The sequence below is a fragment of the Ctenopharyngodon idella genome, chromosome 7, assembly GCF_019924925.1.
Source record: "Ctenopharyngodon idella isolate HZGC_01 chromosome 7, HZGC01, whole genome shotgun sequence".
Lineage (NCBI taxonomy): Eukaryota > Metazoa > Chordata > Actinopteri > Cypriniformes > Xenocyprididae > Ctenopharyngodon > Ctenopharyngodon idella.
In genome coordinates, this window is record NC_067226.1 from 1,773,138 (window position 1) to 1,791,744 (window position 18,607).

At 37.1% G+C, this 18,607-nt stretch overlaps 1 protein-coding gene across 1 annotated transcript in view; it reads left to right on the forward strand.

The window, feature by feature from the left end:
• Nucleotides 1-2,736: 2,736 nt before the first annotated feature.
• Nucleotides 2,737-18,607, forward strand: part of si:dkey-183c6.7 (urea transporter 1) — a 44,228-nt gene continuing 28,357 nt past the window's right edge. Inside the window, exons 1-5 of the mRNA XM_051901151.1 lie at nucleotides 2,737-2,884; nucleotides 5,973-6,162; nucleotides 7,326-7,454; nucleotides 7,546-7,738; nucleotides 10,776-10,923. Of these exons, the coding sequence (XP_051757111.1) occupies nucleotides 2,752-2,884; nucleotides 5,973-6,162; nucleotides 7,326-7,454; nucleotides 7,546-7,738; nucleotides 10,776-10,923 (793 nt within the window). The 5' untranslated portion in view covers nucleotides 2,737-2,751. The remainder of the gene's footprint in view (nucleotides 2,885-5,972; nucleotides 6,163-7,325; nucleotides 7,455-7,545; nucleotides 7,739-10,775; nucleotides 10,924-18,607) is intronic.

Sequence of the window (18,607 nt, forward strand, 5' to 3'; positions counted from 1 at the left end):
TGTGTACATTCTCATTATATCTCAAACTAATCATGAAGAATGTTGTGGGTTTGTCACTATTTTTTTTTCTAAATTATCCCTTACATAACAATGTCTGGCCAAAAATCTAGCACATGCTATTTCCTAAAATTAGTTTTTTACAAATGTGTTTTTTATTTATCACAGCAGTGTGAAACTGGCTGCAATAGTGTCTGATCATTGAGGACTGTGTTGGTTAAATGAAAACTAATAGCATTTTCACAAATATGTGTATATGTTTTGACTGAAGTGTGTCATTTTGCAAACAATCTAGGAATTATGCAAATTGAGTGTGCTGTTTGGATAATTGTGATTATATTTTGAAAAAAAGAACCCGGTTTTCAAAATTGCGTGTAAACCTCTGAAAAAAACTGTAAATCATCCAATACTGTAAAAAACTTAGGTGTTATTTTCTATCCATCTTTTTCCTTTCAGCCCCATATCAACTCTGTTACTAAATCAGTATTTCATTTACGCCGCATTGCCTAGCTCTATCATTTCATTAGTATCAAAGATGCCAAAACCATTATCCACGCTTTTGTCTCATCCCGCCTTGATTACTGCAATGCCCATTTCATTGGTTTACCAGTCAGCTCCATCTTCAGACAACAGTATATTCAAAACTCTGCTGCCAGAATACTTACCCACACTAAGCGTTCTGCCCACATCACCCCAATTTTGTTCAAGCTCCATTGGCTTCCATTTGTATATCGTATTACAGTTTTTCTCAGTTGCTTTGGCACATTTCTCAAATCATCCTTAAAATTCGCAAAACAGTATGTTCATTTCTCGAAACAATTCGTATAAACAGCACAACATATTGGATTACCTGCAAAATTCATCAATTCAGGACACATTTACAAAAGTCTAATAGAAATGTATAGACAATATATTTGACACATTGTGATAATTAGGTCAACCATTTTGCATTTAATGACTTGTGCGATGAACTAATGACTAGATGTTTTGAGGGGTAAGACTATTCAACAGAGAACCATATAATATATTTTGAGCAACTTGACATTAGCAATTGATAATGTAGGAAATGCAGAGAATTGTACATAACCAATTGCCTGAATGTACTAAAGCATTTGCAATTTGTTCAAAAGAATGAGAAACTGCTTTTATGATGTGCACAAGTGACTAGATGATGTGGAGGTTGAACAAGTAGTTTTGAGAATTTCAGTTCTGATCTGAGAAATGTACCAAAGTGACTGAGAAAAACTGTAAATACAAAATCCTCCTACTCACTCTTAAATCTCTGCACAACCTGGCTCCCCGGTAACTCTGTGAACTGCTCCTCCCTTACATTCCAACTCGCTCATTATGTTCTTCCGATTCTGGCCTTCTCAGTATCCCTCAGTATCGCCTCGCTTCAATGGGGGGTCGATCATTCAGTGTTGCTGCACCAAAATTATGTAATTCTCTCCACCAAATCACTCCGCTGTGTCAATAACATCCCTGAATTTAAATCACTACTCAAAACCCATCTGTTCTCTGAATGTTATCAGTTATAAGTTATTTCTTACTTCTTTGTTGTTTTTTGTATGTTTTCTGTTGCATTTTGTGTCCTGTTTTTCATTGTGCTTTATTCTAATTTGTCACTTTGCTGTTGGTTGTCATTTCTGTTTATTGCTTTATTGTTATTCCTTCCAAGTGCAACTGTAACTGTAATGTAAAACGACCTTGAGCTCTGGAAAGGCGCTATATAAATAAAACGTATTATTATTATTCATAATTGAATAATATGGAGCGATGTGAGTTCCACATAGGTCGATAGTCATTTAGGCAAGAGGGCTTGTTGTTTTTTGGCACAGGAACAATGACAAATTCTTTAAAGCATGTGGGGACCACTGACAAGTGAGGGACGTAAATAAGCTATCTATCTATCTGTCTGTCTGTCTGTCTGTCTGTCTGTCTGTCTGTGTGTCAAACTCCGCCTCCCTCTGGATCTCCAAACAGAAACAGGTTTACATAATTTGTGGACAGACTCACTTAGACTACAAATTGCTTTCTCACTGAGCCCTTTTACATTGAGAGTAAATCTCTTTTTGTTCAGGCAACACTCTTTTATTATGTAACAGACATGCCCAAAACACTGAACTGTGGGTCCCTCTTACAGCAATGACTGCTGATTACATAATGCAACTATAATTCTGTTCTTTTACTTTTTAATGTCTATTCATTTTTAAAGAGGGGCTATATTGTATATAACATCATTAGTTTTTCGTTATCTATTTTGAAAGGATGCCTATAAATGAGCTTAAGGTTTTAACAGATAAAAAAAAAAAAGGATAAATTGATTTGATTTTATTTGAATTAAAGTGATGACAAAAAATAATAAATGCTGTACACAGATATGTTCTTTAACATGATAATTGCTTCCAAATTCACTGCTTTACAGAACAAATCTAAGAACAAATGCTGATAAAAGGAAAACACAAGGGTAACAGAAATGTGAATGATTGAGGAAGACAAAAGATGCTACAGATGAACTTTGCCCGGTTCTGCCCAGCCAGGGCAAATGTGTTACACTACATGAGTTAAAAAAGATATAATATTAACCTTTACATGTCAAGTAAGACCAGGAGAAGTAAGAGAGAGTACAGAAATCACAATGACTAGAAGAAAAAGATTGGGGAGAGGGTGAGAAAAAGGGGCGAGGACAGTGGAAGTAAGGTAGTGGAAGTGCGATTAGTCAGAGAGTTCAGTCTGAAATTCCCTAGTGGCTGCATGGTTTCGACTGGCAACATGTGGATTTTGGAAAAAAACACACCACAGCAGCCCAGAGGCCTAAAACAGCGTGTCATCAGTGCCCTGCTGTACTGCACTGGAGAAATGAAACAATTACATACTCACATGAAGGGTGAGTACACAACATTCAGCTCATACTAATATAATTACCAGTACTTTTAAATGTAAAATGAGGAGTTTGTATTAGAACGGCACGGCCTATACATAATATTGTTTTCTTTGAAAATAAAATGCATGATAAAATTACTAAAAGTAAGAAAATTGTGCTGTACTATCAAATTTTCATGGATGCACAGTTGCACACATCATTTTTGTTGATAAAATGTGCATGATAAAGTTTATTATGTTTATTTGTATTATGTAAAAGGACTATTCATTTTTCAAGAAAACATATATTATACCTTCTTCTCCCACAAGAAAGGTTTCATGAATCAGAGGGTTTTACATGTGTAGCTATATTAAATAATAGCTCACTCAAAAAAGAAAATTCATTCATTCATTCAAGTCATTTACACACCCTCATTTCTTTTGAAATGGTTATGACTTTCATTCTTCTGTGGAATAAAAAAAGGATCTAACCAATGAAAGTATGAAAGTGAATGGTGACCACGGCTGTCAAATAAAATTTTTAAGTAAAAGGCCAATTTTTAGTGAATAACAAAATTTCAGACAAACATTTCACATGAAGCTATATGGCATCAGAAGATGTGGAATATAGTGCACACTGTAAAAAATATTCCGTAGTTTTTACAAAATAATTTTGGCAGCTGTGGTTGCCAGAATAATTTTGTAAAAAATACAGAAAAAAACTGTAAACACATTTACAGAACAAACTGTCAATTTTACAGTATAAAACTGTAATTTACAAACAAGAAAATTTGAATGTAAACAAGTAAATTCAACAATGCACACTACTAGTAAAATCTGTTTTGTACCTTTAACATATACTGACAACCACCATAATAATGCAGGTGGTAAAAGAGAAAGCCACATGAAGAATCAGAGTTCATCACAAATGGCTTTTCCACTGGCTGAAGTATATACTAATGTAAAGAGGGTGCAAAGAGTCATTCACGCAAACGCAAAACACCATCATGGTAACCCACAACACTTACATAATGCAATAAACATTCATTAAACAACAGAAGATGTAACATAAAACCCTAATGTACATAACTGATAACAAAAACTGTTAAGAAACATGATTTTTTAAACAAAATACTTTCAAATGTGCAGTGTCACACAGGGAATTGTGGGAATATCAGTTTACAGTTTTTGACTGTAAATTATACATTGATTTGTTCTTTTTTACTTCTAAAAATTGTAAAAATTTACAGCATTTTACTGTGAAAATTACATAAAATGTCTGGTAAGAGCTTTTACAGTTTTTCCCTGTATATAGTACTGGAACTTACTGTTAACCTATTTACATTTTTTTTCCGTAACGTTTTTACAATATTTTACTGTTAAAATCACATTCATTTTTTACAGTGCATGAATTGTCTACTTTTGTGAGACTTTAAAATGCTTTTGTGGTGCTTTTTTGTGGCGCATCCACATTCTTTGTGAAGAGAGCAGCAGTATCTTCTAAATTTTGACAATGACAGACATTCTACTATAACATCTTTTGTATTCCACAGAAAAAAATGAAAATTACATAGGTATGAAACAACCAGCCTGGTCTCATTGTTAATACGTAGGTATTAATACGTAACTTTCAAAGACACAAAACGTACATTTTTGTACGTTTAGAAAGGTGCTAAAACGTACAATATTGACGTAATTATGGCACTAAAACGTAAAAATACTTACGTTTTTACAGCGAAAAAACGTAAAATATTTACGAATCTTATCATGTCTTAAAGATATATGTATAATTTCCCTTTTATCGTTTTGTAGATAAATGTAAGATCCCTAAACCCCATCCCGAACCTAAACCTACCCATTTTATACAGAATGTTAAAAGAATAAAACATAAAGAACAGAAATGTGTAGGAAAATGACAATTTTAGTAAAAATATAACATTAAAACGATATTTTGAGCCACTAATCCTACACCTACACCTACCCATAACCATTTCTTTAAACTACCTACTAATATAAATAAAATAATGACAGACAAACAAGCGTAATCACAATAATTAATTTTTTGTGAAAATGTCAAAAGTGGTACCAAAAGTACTTCAAATGATGATGAGTTCCATTTTTTATAGGGTACAGAGCAGAATTTAACTTATTAATCCATGAAAATATGATGAATCCGGCTTCTCTCCGTGAAGGCGCGACACTCATTTCAAATGTCAATCCACTGAAACACGGCATGTCGTAATCTGTGACGAAGCAGGGTAGAACCAATGAGCGTTCGATATCAGTGCCGTAAACCATGTCGTAACACTTCTCGAGGGTGGCGCTTCTTTCAAATTTGAATCATAACGAGCGCGAGCTTTGACTGTGATGGTCGCTGTTCCTGAGAATCAAAATGAAGATCGATGGATAAAGGGCTGAATTTGGATCTGTTCCTTACAAACATATGGATTCTAAAGATTTGGAGTACAGCGAACAAATACAATTGATGTGATTTGTGAATTTATGTTGTGTTTTGGTGTATCTTATGGTTGTATTGTCAGTCGCTGCATAGGGGAAAACGCCTTCTGTGTCGCACAGCAAACAAACTAAATATTACAAAATGGTTAAACAATTACAGAAAATTTATTCATAAGGTTTTAAATTGTAGTCTTGTTTAACATTATGCAATTATGCAAAGTCACGAACAGAAATGTTATTTCATATTAAGTAGATGAGTAAACTGCTTTCAATAAATTCGACTAAAAACAACATTAAATCATTAAAGCCACGATTTTAATATTAATACATGGGAATTCATATACATGCATTTTACGTTACATGATTTACGTTTTTATTGCTGTTAATACGTAAGTATTTTTACGTTTTAGTCCTCTAAATACGTCAATGTTGTACGTTTTTGTGTGTATGAAAACGTAAGTAAATGTACGTGTGGTAGAACCACAATTTACGTAAAAAATACACACGTATTCTCATGAGATCACGTTGCAGCGAAACAACATGAGTATCTATATATAATGGTAGAATATTTATTTTTGGTGAACTATCCCTTTAACTCTCTATGTACTGTATCTCTGTCCTTCTCTTTCCATCTTTTCCTACATTCTCTTTCCCAGATAAATCCTTCCTGCTGCAGTTCTCTGAGTGGTGTTTACGTGGGATCTCACGGGTGATTCTGCTAAACAACCCCCTGAGTGGAGCTCTGATTCTAGCTGCATTACTGCTGGAGAGCCCCTGGCAGGCTCTGCTGGGGATGCTCGGCCTTTTGGCCTCCACCCTCACAGCTATAATCCTGGGACAGGACTGGTGAGGAATTACACACCCACACATGCACAAAAGCATAAGCATAGACCAAAACATGCACAAATAAATGCATACTCGGGCAGCCAAGCATGAACAAAGCATAAAGTACATGCTTATAGCAAAAAAACAAAAAAAACAACAAATAAAAAACATATTTTGTTATATATATATTATGTACAACAGAAAGCAAAAAAGACAAAAAACAAGCAATTACAAGAATAAATATCCACACCTACAAAAACAAACCTCAGAGGAGCAAACTGCTTTTACAGCTGCAGTCTAGATGAGTGATGTTTTGACAACATTCTGTTGTCAACTAATTTTAACAAACAGGTATAACAAAAGAATTACAATTCTTGAAGTCTGTCTTCACACACACTTTATGATTTTTGATGTTGTTTATTCACTAAAAAGAACCAGCTCATATGAGTCTTTACAATTAGAGTAGCCTACACTGCAGTGCTGTATGTTATTAAATCGCTAAAAAGAACCGGCTCATTTTCGTGCGGGAATCAGACTTCACTGGTCGTAATGTTTGTTACTGATTAACTAAAAAGTATCAGCCATAAGAGATATTTGTTCAGGAATCAGAATGCTCTCCCGCTCTGTATACTGTATGTCACATGATTCACTAAATAGAACAGGTGTTGTGCCGAATTTCGACTCCCTGTCAAATTATTACCCCCCTCCGTTTAATTTGCTACCTCATTGCCTAATCCTAACTCCACCCCTAATCCTAAACCCTCCCCCACACCTAATCCTAAACCTACCAATAGGGGGTAATAATTTGGCGGGGGTCAGAATTCGGCACAACACCGGCCCATAATAAGAGTCATTTGTTCTTAAATCGGACTTTAATCGGCCACGCTGTTTGTTACTGATAAACTAAAAAAAACTGCCTCATAAGAGTCATTCAGGTGGGAATCAGACTTCACAGGTCGCTGTACTGTATGTTATTGATTCACTAAATGGAGCCAGCTCATAAGAATAATTTGTGCAGAAATCGGGAGTCACTTTGTCATGCACACTGAAAACAAACATGCTGAATCTAAAAATGCTCCTAGTAAAAAGTACATTTTATAAGCACATGACTGCCGTGGCTAAAAAGAGAAGCATGTGCTGATTCCAATCTCACATGTGATCTTAACCTGTGTGTGTGTCTGCAGGGAGGAGGTTTCCAGTGGCCTTTATGGTTTTAATGGAATGCTAGTGGCTCTGCTGATGGGCGTGTTCAGCTCTGCTGGAGATTGGTACTGGTGGCTTCTGCTGCCTGTTTGTCTTGGTGGAGCTACAACGTAAGAGCAAATTAATTGATACCAAATAGATTGTTCTGTCTTTTTCTGTCACATATTCACATTCACCAAAAATAGCTGTCTCTTGTCTTAGAACTTTTATTTCCAGTAGTTTGGCTCCAGTTCTGGAACGCTGGGATTTACCAGTTAGCGTCTTCCCTTTTAACACAGTCATCGTGCTGTATTTGGCCTGTACTGGCACTTCTAACCCCTATTTCCCAAACTATCCTGCTCAGCCACCAGGGGCACCAGAGAGCACCAACCACACCCAACTCCATGTTCCACAGGTGAGAGAATGAAACAGAATGGAAGCATAAAATGATGAGGATGACAGAGAACAAAGGACAGAGTGATATGAAAAGGCAAAAGCAAATTATTTGCCATTCATGCTTTTAAAATATCCTGTCATCTTATTGATTAGGTTTTATTGTATTCTGCCTATCATTCCCTGTAGCTCTGTCTTTTTTATTTGACATTTTCCTGTTTTGCCTCTCAAAGGGTAAGTTCACCCAAAAATGAAAATTCTGTCATTAATTACTCACCCTCATGTCGTTCCAAACCCCTAAAATTTTCGTTTATCTTCGGAACACAAATGAAGATCTTTTTGATGAAGTCTGAGAGCTTTCTGTCCCTCCATTGACAGCTATGCAACTACCACTTTGACGCTACAAAAAGTTCATAAAGAGATCGTAAAACTAATCCATATGAATTGAGCGGTTTAGCCCAAATTTTCTGAAGACTTGATCGCTTTACAGATTTAACTTAATTTATTCACATATAAACATTCATCAACTCACACATCAGTTGTGGTAAATGGAAGCTCAAGCATGTTTGCTTTACGCATACAAGAGGTTTGTTCTCGCGCATCAGGTTTGGTTGAGTTTCTGTTTATGTTCACTGATCAATGTTTATATGTGAATAAAAGCCTAAATTCAATCTGTTCATCATGTAAAGCAATCAAGTCTCTTCAGAAAATTTGCACTGAACCACTCAATTCATATGAATAAGTTTTGCAATCTCTTTATCAACTTTTTGAAGCATCAAAGTGGTAGTTGTGGAGCTGTTAATGGAGGGACAGAAAGCTCAAAAAGATCTTCATTTGTGTTCCAAAGATGAACGAAAGTCTTACGTGTTTGGAATGACATGAGGGTGAGTAATTAATGAGAGAATTTTCATTTTTGGGTGATCTAACCTTTTAAACCTCCTTCCTCCATCTATCTTCATCATCCTACCATTTGTATCTCTCCTATATGTGTGTGTGTTTAGATCTTTTATGTCATGATGATGATGATTGTATTTATTGCATTACTCTGGTCTGTTGCATGGCATTAGGTTGCAATGGGCTAATTCGCTCTCTCTGGCACACTATAGCAACTGACTATTATGGGCTTTTATAGCTTTTATATGCTTTTATCACATCTCCATGGAGACAGCTTGATTCACTAATGACGGGTGCATGGGGCTGAAAGAAATAATGTAGAAGAACTTTTATATTTGTTTTGTATCTCTTTTTATCTCTGACTTTCATGAATATTCAATGTGAAAAAGAGTTAAAAGCCCATTAAAATAGGCTTTTAAAATTAGCTCATATTATTTCCAGCCAGAGTCGGCAAATAGCTCATACACAATATTATGACAGGAATAATATGGAAGATATCGGTATAAATATTCAGATTCTTTTTTAACTTATAAAAGTTGACAAAACAGTCTTTTGAAGGGACACACATTTAAGATAATTAAGATAATGGCTATAAAAATAGATGTCCTCAGTTTCCTGTTTAAATAGGAAATACAATATTGAAAGAAAAATATTTTATAGGGTCTTTATGATAAATGCTCTTCTCTGAAATGCTCTGAATTGTCTATTCATCAAAGAATCCTGAAAAAAAAATATCATGGTTTCCACAAAAACATTAAGAAGCAAAGTTTTAAAACTGTTAATAATAAGAAATGTTTCTTGAGCAGCAATTCAGCAAATTACCGTTCTGGTGTTCAGTGCTTTGTAGCACCGACCAGACAGCAAAAGTTCAACGAGGAAGTGTGAGGGGTCCAGAATGATTTTGCCAGCCCTTCTACTCACTCTGGATGAGTACAGTTCTTGGAGAGTGGGAAGGGTTGTACAAGTGATTCGCTCAGCAATCCGCTGTAATCTCCTAAGGTCTGATTTGGTATAGCTGAGCAGAACCAGACAGTTATAGAAGTGCAGAGGATGGATTCAGTGACTGCAGAGTAGAACTGTATCAGCAGCTCCTGTGGCAGGTTGAACTTCCTCAGTTGGAAGTACAGGCCTTTTTGACAATGGAGTCTATGTGGAATTCCCACTTCAGGTCCTGTGAGATGGTGGTGCCCAGGAACCTGAATGACTCCACTGTTATCACAGTGCTGTCCATGATGTTGGGGTGTTTCTCCTGAAGTCCACAATCATCTTCAATGTTTTGAGCATGTTAAGCTTCAGGTTCTTATAACTGCACCAGAGAGCCAGCTCTTTATAAGAGACTTCTTTTAAAAAACATTTAAAAATCTTTCCGACCCCAAACTTTTAAACAGTATAAATGTAAAATGTCTAAATAATAGGTTTTGTGAATATAAATGGTCTTTGTACTCTCAGAGGAAACATCAGTAATTTAAAGGGTTAGTTCACCCAAAAATGAAAATAATGTCATTTATTACTTACCCTCATGCCATTCCACACCCGTAAGACCTTTGTTAATCTTCGGAACGCAAATGAAGATATTTTTGTTGAAATCCGATGGCTCAGTGAGGCCTGCATAGCCAGCAATGACATTTCCTTTCTCAAGATCCATTAATGTACTAAAAACATATTAGTTATGAATCAGCGTGTCGAATCAGCGGTTTAGAGCGCCAAAATCACATGATTTCAGCAGTTTGCCGGTTTGACACACGATCCGAATCATGATTCGACACGCTGATTCATAACGCTCCGAAGCTTCATGAAGCAGTGTTTTGAAATCAGCTATCACTATATAAGTCATTATTTTGTTTTTTTTTGGCGCACCAAAAATATTCTCGTCACTTTATAATATTAATATTGAACCACTGTACTCACATGAACTGATTTAAATGTTTTTAGTACATTAATGGATCTTGAGAGAGGAAATGTCATTGCTGGCTATGGAGGCCTCACTGAGCCAATGGATTTCAACAAAAATATCTTAATTTGTGTTCCGAAGATGAACGAAGGTCTTACGGGTGTGGAACGGCATGAGGGTGAGTAATAAATGACACTATTTTCATTTTTGGGTTAACTAACCCTTTAATGTAGAACAGGCCACATCTGAAGGTATGTTTTGCTGTTCCCATCAGCTCCTGCAGGGGGTGGTGCTGGGCGTAGGGCAGATCTTTGCATGTGAGACTCTAGGCCCATCTCTGCTAATCCTGGGTGCTGTTTTCCTCTTTTCACCTGTTCTGGCAGTCCATGCCCTCCTGGGATCTGTCATTAGCACTGTGGCAGGTAAGTCAGAAAGAAATAAGAAAACTGTTTTTGCAGGGTTATTATTTGGAAGGTCACAAATAATATCTCAAAAGTTTCTGCTAAACAGCAATGAGACTGAATGGAGACCAAATCAAGATCTGATTTTTCAAGATACCAAAGTCTGCAATCCAAATATGAACTCCAATATTTTTTCATCAAAATTTACAAGATGACATTATCTGGAAAATGCTATCCACATTCATTTTATAGCTGTTTCTGTATGCAAACAATTGCCTCATTTGTTTCCATTTTCATTTCAGAATTGATGCTTATACCTAATTGAGAACGCTTTTGAGCTAGACACCTCAGAGCAATATAAATTCTCTGTCTGTATGATGTTTGAAAGGATTTGTGATAGAGATACATGCATGAACGGAACAAATCAAACATTTGTGGATAAATCTTGTCTAGGGGTTTGTGCTGAATATTCTGGCTGTGTAGCTGTGATTTACTCAGCTGAAGCAGGCTGCAAACAGATTTCCTCAAACGCCCACTATGGATAAGATGATCATTTGCACCTGCTGCTTAATAATTAGCCAGTTTTACTGCTGCGTTTGCCACCTCAAGACCACGAAGGTGTTTTTACCCTGTCAGTCATTCTCTTTTTCTTACACACAGTCTCTCTATCTCTTTTATATTTCATATACACAGCTGTACAGAGACATATGAGTCATCGCAGACACAAAGACACTACAGTGGGGGGTAGACTGTGTGTGTGTGTGAGGTGTAGGTAGAAGAGACTGATGTAAGATACCTCGTTCCCAGCACAGCGCCCACACACTGTTTCATTTCATCCCCTGCGTGATTCACACTCACAAACTTCAAAGCTCTCATGTAATATTCCATAAAGGAGCAGCAGAGAGTCTTTGGTCTTATTGGGGAATCTGCAGTATATCCACGTGTGAGGGTGTAAGACATGTTCTTCTCCATAGTAGTGAGGGGGTTGATTTTAAAAAGGAAAAACCCCATTTCTGGCTTTTTTCTTGTCTCTTACCTTGTCTTTGTGTCAGCAGAACATTGACATTTAATTCGGAAATGGTACAGAATGCTACAGGGTTTGAAAACAGATGGAAAGAAAGAGAGAAAGCAATGCTGGTTTATGGATGGGGCCAGTGTCTCAGACTGTCAGGGGACTCTAAAGTCTCAGGCTGCATTTAAATAATGCATGATCATGTGACACTGAAGACTGGAGTAATGGCTTCTGAAAACTGCTTTTTAAAATATAAATATTAAAAAATATATTTTAAAAATATATTTATAAGAAAAGTTATTTTAAATTGAAATAATATTTAACAATATTACAGTTTTACTGAATTTTTGATCAAATAAATGCATAAGAGACTTTCAAAAACATGTTCTTTAAAAAACATTAAATTTTCTTGACAAAATTTGCTTTTCTCAATAAAAAGTACAGTTGTATTTCTTTGAATTTCAATTAATTTGAAACGTTCCTCGTTACATTTAGGCCCTGATTTCACTGACAGGTCTTAGATTAAGCCAGGATTATGCCTTAGTTCAATTAGGGCATTTAAGTAGCTTTTATAAATGTGCCTTAGAAAAAAATATTACTGGTGTGCATCTTGAGACAAAACAGTGGAACTGACATATTTTAAGATATGTCAGTGCAAGTTGCTTTCAGTTAAAACAGCTCAAACATGCATTTTAGTCTGGGACAAGGCTTAAGCCTTATCTGTGAATCCAGGCGATAAATTTGAATTGCAATTTTTGCATTCTACCCCAGTTCAAACTGAGTAATTGAATTGGAATTTAAAAGACATTCTCAATTCATTTGTTAAAGGCACAGTATGTATTTTTGCTGCTAGGGGTCACATATTCAAAACAATAACAAAAGCGTAGCTTGATGATGCAGTGAAGAAGTGTGGAATGATAGGAGTTGTTGTCTTCACCTCCACTGCCGATGAAAATCAATCTGATGGGACTCACAAATCTTGTTCATGGATGACGTAATGAAATAACATTTTGTAACTGTTATGTTTATTTTATTATATGTCATTTTATTTGTCAGATTTAATGGTGGAGTAACACAGCACATTTTTACATGTACAAAACAATCTAAAAGTACATTTGAACGTACCCACTGCATTTGCAAAAAGACTGACTTACTATTTATGTACAACACATACTGTATTTAATTATACTGCCATAGACTTGTTCACCAGACTTGTTAAACAGTGTTAGGGAATGCCACATCGATATTGATTCTCGTTTTGTTTCTACTCGTGTCCAAAACACTTCTTGGGTTGATTCACCCATTTGTTTACATTTCTTGGAGTTATCTTTGGTGACAGAACATGCTGCAATTGATAACGAATAATTGTGGTCCATGATGACTGTGAAAAAACAACAGAGTGGCAGTAAAAGCGGAAACTGAGGATAACACGGACATTACGCCAGCGTCAGGCGACGCGGGTTCCCAGGCGACACGGGTTCACGTGTACATATAATTAAATAGAGTAAAAGTTATGCATATTTGACATGCTGTCCGGGGGGAGGGCTCTGAGCTCGGAATTTTGGCCCGAACCCGAGTACTCCCCCCAGTGTGGTAAAAAATTAGATAGAACTAGAAGTGAGGAGATGGGGTGGAGGAGGGATGCTGATAAACTCTCAGATGAACAGAGGTAAGTCTGCTGTATTTATACCTCTTGTCATTGGTTGAGTTGATTAACTGAATGTTCTCCACCTGTGCTAATTAGGTTAATTATCTGAACCTGCTTCTCCCGAACTTTGTTGATAAAACATCATTTAAATTAAAAATTCTCTGGATTTAAACATTGTTGGAAACATTTAGGATAATGTAAAATGAACAAAATATATAACACTGTGCTATTGGATTTTGGATATTTTTGGATATTTTATTTTCCTTGTCACTTAGAGTAGGATTATATGGGCAGCAGGGGTTTGGGGGTGGGGGGGATGTGCCAAGGGGCCTTGTAGGAACCATGATCCCACCCTGAGTGTAATGCTACCAAAGACCTGTTATCAGAAGACTGTACCTCACACACACACTTGCTAAACACCCTCACCCTGTAATCAATACCTCTCTCATCCCTCCACTCATCTTACCATCCCATCCTCCTCTTTTTTTCATTGATTAATGATTCACTCTTTTCTCCCTGGTGTAGAATTTCTCTCTTACTACAGTGTGAAATTACATCTGTATTTTACAAGACAAAAGCCTACAGTGAAAGACTCCCTTTACAAGATTGCTCTTTCAGAGTTTTTCACAATCAAGATCAAGCCAATGTTGAACATGTTGATCATCAACCTCATGAGACGTTTATTATTGGTGTCAGCAGAATTTAGGTCTAAACACACACACAGAAACATGTTGTCTGTGCTGCTCTGATGATTTTATCAGTACAAAAGTTTAACAACTTAAACGCTACATGACATTTTTCACTAGTGAGATAATAACAGCGCTGTTCTTGGAGCAGATAAACGTACACTTTCGCTATTAGTAGAGACGCTGCTACCGAACACTGTTGAGAGATGCACAGACGCAGGTAGTTCACATATGCTTAATCTCTCTCTCTCTCTCTCTCTCTCTCTCTTTTTCTTTCTTTCTGTCTAACTGCATTATTCTGTTATCAGTGGCTGAAGCCTCCCTTTCTATCTCTAAAATGATGTTTTGGAATTAGTAACGGAGGCTTGGGATTAGATGTGTAAGAAATTAGTCATATGCACAAGGATTTTTAAGGACAAAAACCTGACAAAGGTCTTGAAATACATAATCTGAACAATGTTTTGAGGTTTGGTAACCATAGTACAAGCAGAATAATTTACTCAATTATTCCTTACTCATTTTCGTTTGTGTATTTTTTAATATTTTATATTTAATATAAATTATTAATATTTTAATATTTAATATTTGTTTATATTTAATTTTTTAACAGCCCAAGCATACATACAGGCCTAGTGCTGCATAAACACATTTATAAGGAAAAATAAGATAACCCCATATCAGATTCCATGTGATCAAGGGCTTAGGGTGTTCCATTTAAACACATTCCCCCAGGTTCCCCCAGTAGTAGGCACTCGTGCAATGTAAGCAATGATGTACATCCGAGTGAACGAGATTGAGGGAAGTTAGCGAGGGAAGTGGCAATCCAAGATGGCAGCCAGTGCAGTTGCAGGTTCATGCAGTTGAACCAATTTTACTTTCCATCCCCTATATTTTAACAATTTAAACCTGTATGCATAATAACAATCGAATATGCATTAAATAATCTTTTTGTTTTGTTTTAGTGCAGTAACTTGTTAGTTAAGTTAGTTTAATTTCTTCTTAATCTAGCGATCGTTAACTGAAACCTCTAGAGCACATGGAAACGAAGGATATGATGAAACGCAAAGGGAAAAATTAGAACTCTACATCCAAGTTGCTTATGGAAGAGATGGAATTTGATGTTCCTATTGCTGTTGGTAATGGATCTGCTTCACATATCAAGGGAGACCATCAGTATGGCCAAAAACATCCCAAAGTCTCCCGGTCTGATAGCCCAAGTCTTGAGATTGTACATCTTGTATGCCTGTGAAACCTTAACAAAAGAAATCTCGAGGTGAAATTTCCCTGGCAGAATTGCAAGATAATGTCATTGTGGCATTGACATCCAGAATTAAGGAAAGTACAGATGACCTCGGAAAAATGAATACCAGCAACACTGAAAGCATTGAGGGCCTAAAGAAATCAAATGACTTTGTGTTTGAAGAAGTAAACTCCTTGAAAACAGACATGAAAAGCTGTAAAACTACAGAACCTAAACAAACCTAAACATCACCATAATCCAAAAACTTGAGCAAAGACTTAATGAAGCTGAACGCTATCAGTGAAGAAGGAATGGAATAGAATTCATCTGTATGTAATTCCTGAACATTCTGTGGAAAACATCAAGCAAAAAGTCATTGGCATCTGTATCAGTTGTTCCTGATTCAAGCGTTTCTTTCAAAGATGACATAGGTGCATCAACTGGGAAAGCTGAAAGAGCAGGTCAGTAGACCAAGACCAGTGATCATTCTTTTCAAGAGAAGATCAACGAGGGACCTGATCTGGCAGCAGGCCAAGAACTCTGAACATCTTAGGAATCACAAGTTGAGATTCAAAGAAGATCTGTCTCAAGCAGACAAGTTGCTGAGGATGAAGAGGTGGCCATTGGTTGAAGCTGCTAGGAAGGAAGAAGAGCATTCTTTATCGTTGTGCGTGTATTCATCAATGGGAAAGAGGTGCGTTCACCCTTGTGAGAACAAGTGCTTCTCACCTTGTGACGTGAATAATATTCCTTCTGATCTTAGTCTAATGCAAGTTAATTTTTGGACAATGTTGATTATTACATTTATAGTTTAATAACTGCGTTCATACACATTCTATTTCATTTCGAAGAAGATGGAAGTTTTTCTCATATTGTTCTTGTTCCTTTTGTTCCTAATGTGTTACATTTAATGTCAGGGATTTAAGGTTAAATGTTAAACATAAGGCTTTGTTTTTATTTGCAAAAAAGCAGAAATCTGACTTTTGTTTCTTTTAAGAAGTTCATTCAACTCCCCAAGATGTAAATTACTGGAAAACACAATGGGGTAATGATGTTTGGTTTGCTCATGGGTCTGAGTGTACAGCTGGTGTTTTAATAAAACACCAGCTGCAGTTTTAATAAAACAATTTTTCTGGGGCATTTTATTTTCTGAAGGGGGATCCCCTTAGTGATTAAACTAGATCTGGTGATTATAATTATTAGCAATTTTTATGGGTACAATTCTAAAACTGAAAATTATGCTTTATTTTAAAAGTTTAGAGACTTAAATTACATTGTTTACCTAAATTCCCAAATTCACTTATTCTAATAGGAAGAGATTTTAATATCACTTTAGACAACTCCCTTGACCAGTGGCCACCTCCCAATGTAAATTCTTATAACTTGACGCTGAAGGCCTTTATGCAGAAATTAGGAGTAATAGACATTTCGAGAGAGAAATTCCCAGTTATTAGTTCTTTCACATGGAATAATAAGGCATGTACCATTATGTCTTATATTGACTACTGGTTAGCTCCATGCAGTTTACAGAAAGAAGATATTTCCTTTAATATTCTTTCCACGCCATTAACAGATCATAAGGCAGTGTCTATCAATATTTTTTTACATTCCTCTTTTTACTCCAACTACCATAACTCCTATTGGAAGCTCAATAAGTCATTATTGGACCATGAATTTGTAATTGTTTAATTGCACGATATTGGAATATAGCTCAGATTAGTAATTAGCGTTGTCAAAAGTACTGACTTCGGTCCGCTGATAGATGCCTGCTTTCAAACGCTCCCACTCCTGCTTTCAAAACGCTGTGTGTCTGTTTAAGCACTCGGTGAGGAGCGTCATTTATGTCTATTTACAACATGTTTTTGAAGCGTTGATCATTGTAGCCAATCACAGATATATCTGATGAGCATGTGAACACAATGGCCAATCAGAGGTGTTTACGAATCGCATTTTTAAAATTTCAGTACCGACAACACTAGTAATAACGTCTAGGTTATTAATGTAACGCCCATTCCCTGAAGACATTACATCAGAACTGAACTGACGAATTGGGATTTCGCCTGAGAGCATTGGCGAGTGAGATTTGCATTGCGAACCACTTCCCGCAAAGCAGGTACATTAGGAAGCGTGCAGCACTCACTCATTTAAGTTTTGCGCTGAGGAGCCGAGACGGTGTCCCGGCCATTCAGCTGTGGTACAGCGATTGTGGCGACAGGATGTAACCCTAGGAGGGAACAGGGGTTACATTAGTAACCTAGAAATTCAGTCAGTCACACTGCTATTCTTTCTTACACCACACAGTGAGACTATTGGATAACACTGGGAATGCATGCCTATTCCAAGCGGAAAGGAACGCTACAGAGGCCACATCCTGCCCACAGGGAGGTAACAAGTGGAGTTTACACATATGGACATATACATTAGGGCAGTGCTACACTTGGAAGGTCTCTGTGGTAGATCCAACCTTGCTAGGGTGGAGTAAATGTCAGCAGAGACGACAGAGCGGGCTCTGCCAAGGGAAAGACACGGGCACGCTGATAGGGAAGCAGTACCATGGAAGAATACACATGTGGAATCACTTGAAAGGAAATCACAACACATGGGCACCTAGTTTAGCACAGGGGCTGACCTTCTCGGCATACACACGGGTGCTAGACCGAACATCGGATGCCTCCGCCACGTCTGAATGCTGAGGGTGCTAGAGGAACTCCATCCAGGGGTCACCAGGCGTGGAACTCACCTGGGGAGCAAGATAGGCACTCCTATCCCATCCTTGGAGGCGAACGGCACTGCAAGCGAGACACCAAGCAAGTCTGCTAATGCACTAGCTATTTGTGGTAAGTACATGGGAGGACACAGGCCCTACACAGATATAATAAAATCTTGCAAACATGTTAGGTGTCGCCCAGCCCGCAGCTCTACAAATGTCTGCCAGCGAGGCACCATGCACCAACGCCCAGGAGGAGGCAACACTCTGGGTGGAGTGAGATCTCACCCAAAGGGGGCACGGCTGGTCTTGAGCCTGATACGCCAAGACTGTGACATCCACTATCAGGTGGGCCAACCTCTGCTTGGAGACAGCCTTTCCCTTCTTCTGGCCTCCATAACAGACAAAGAGC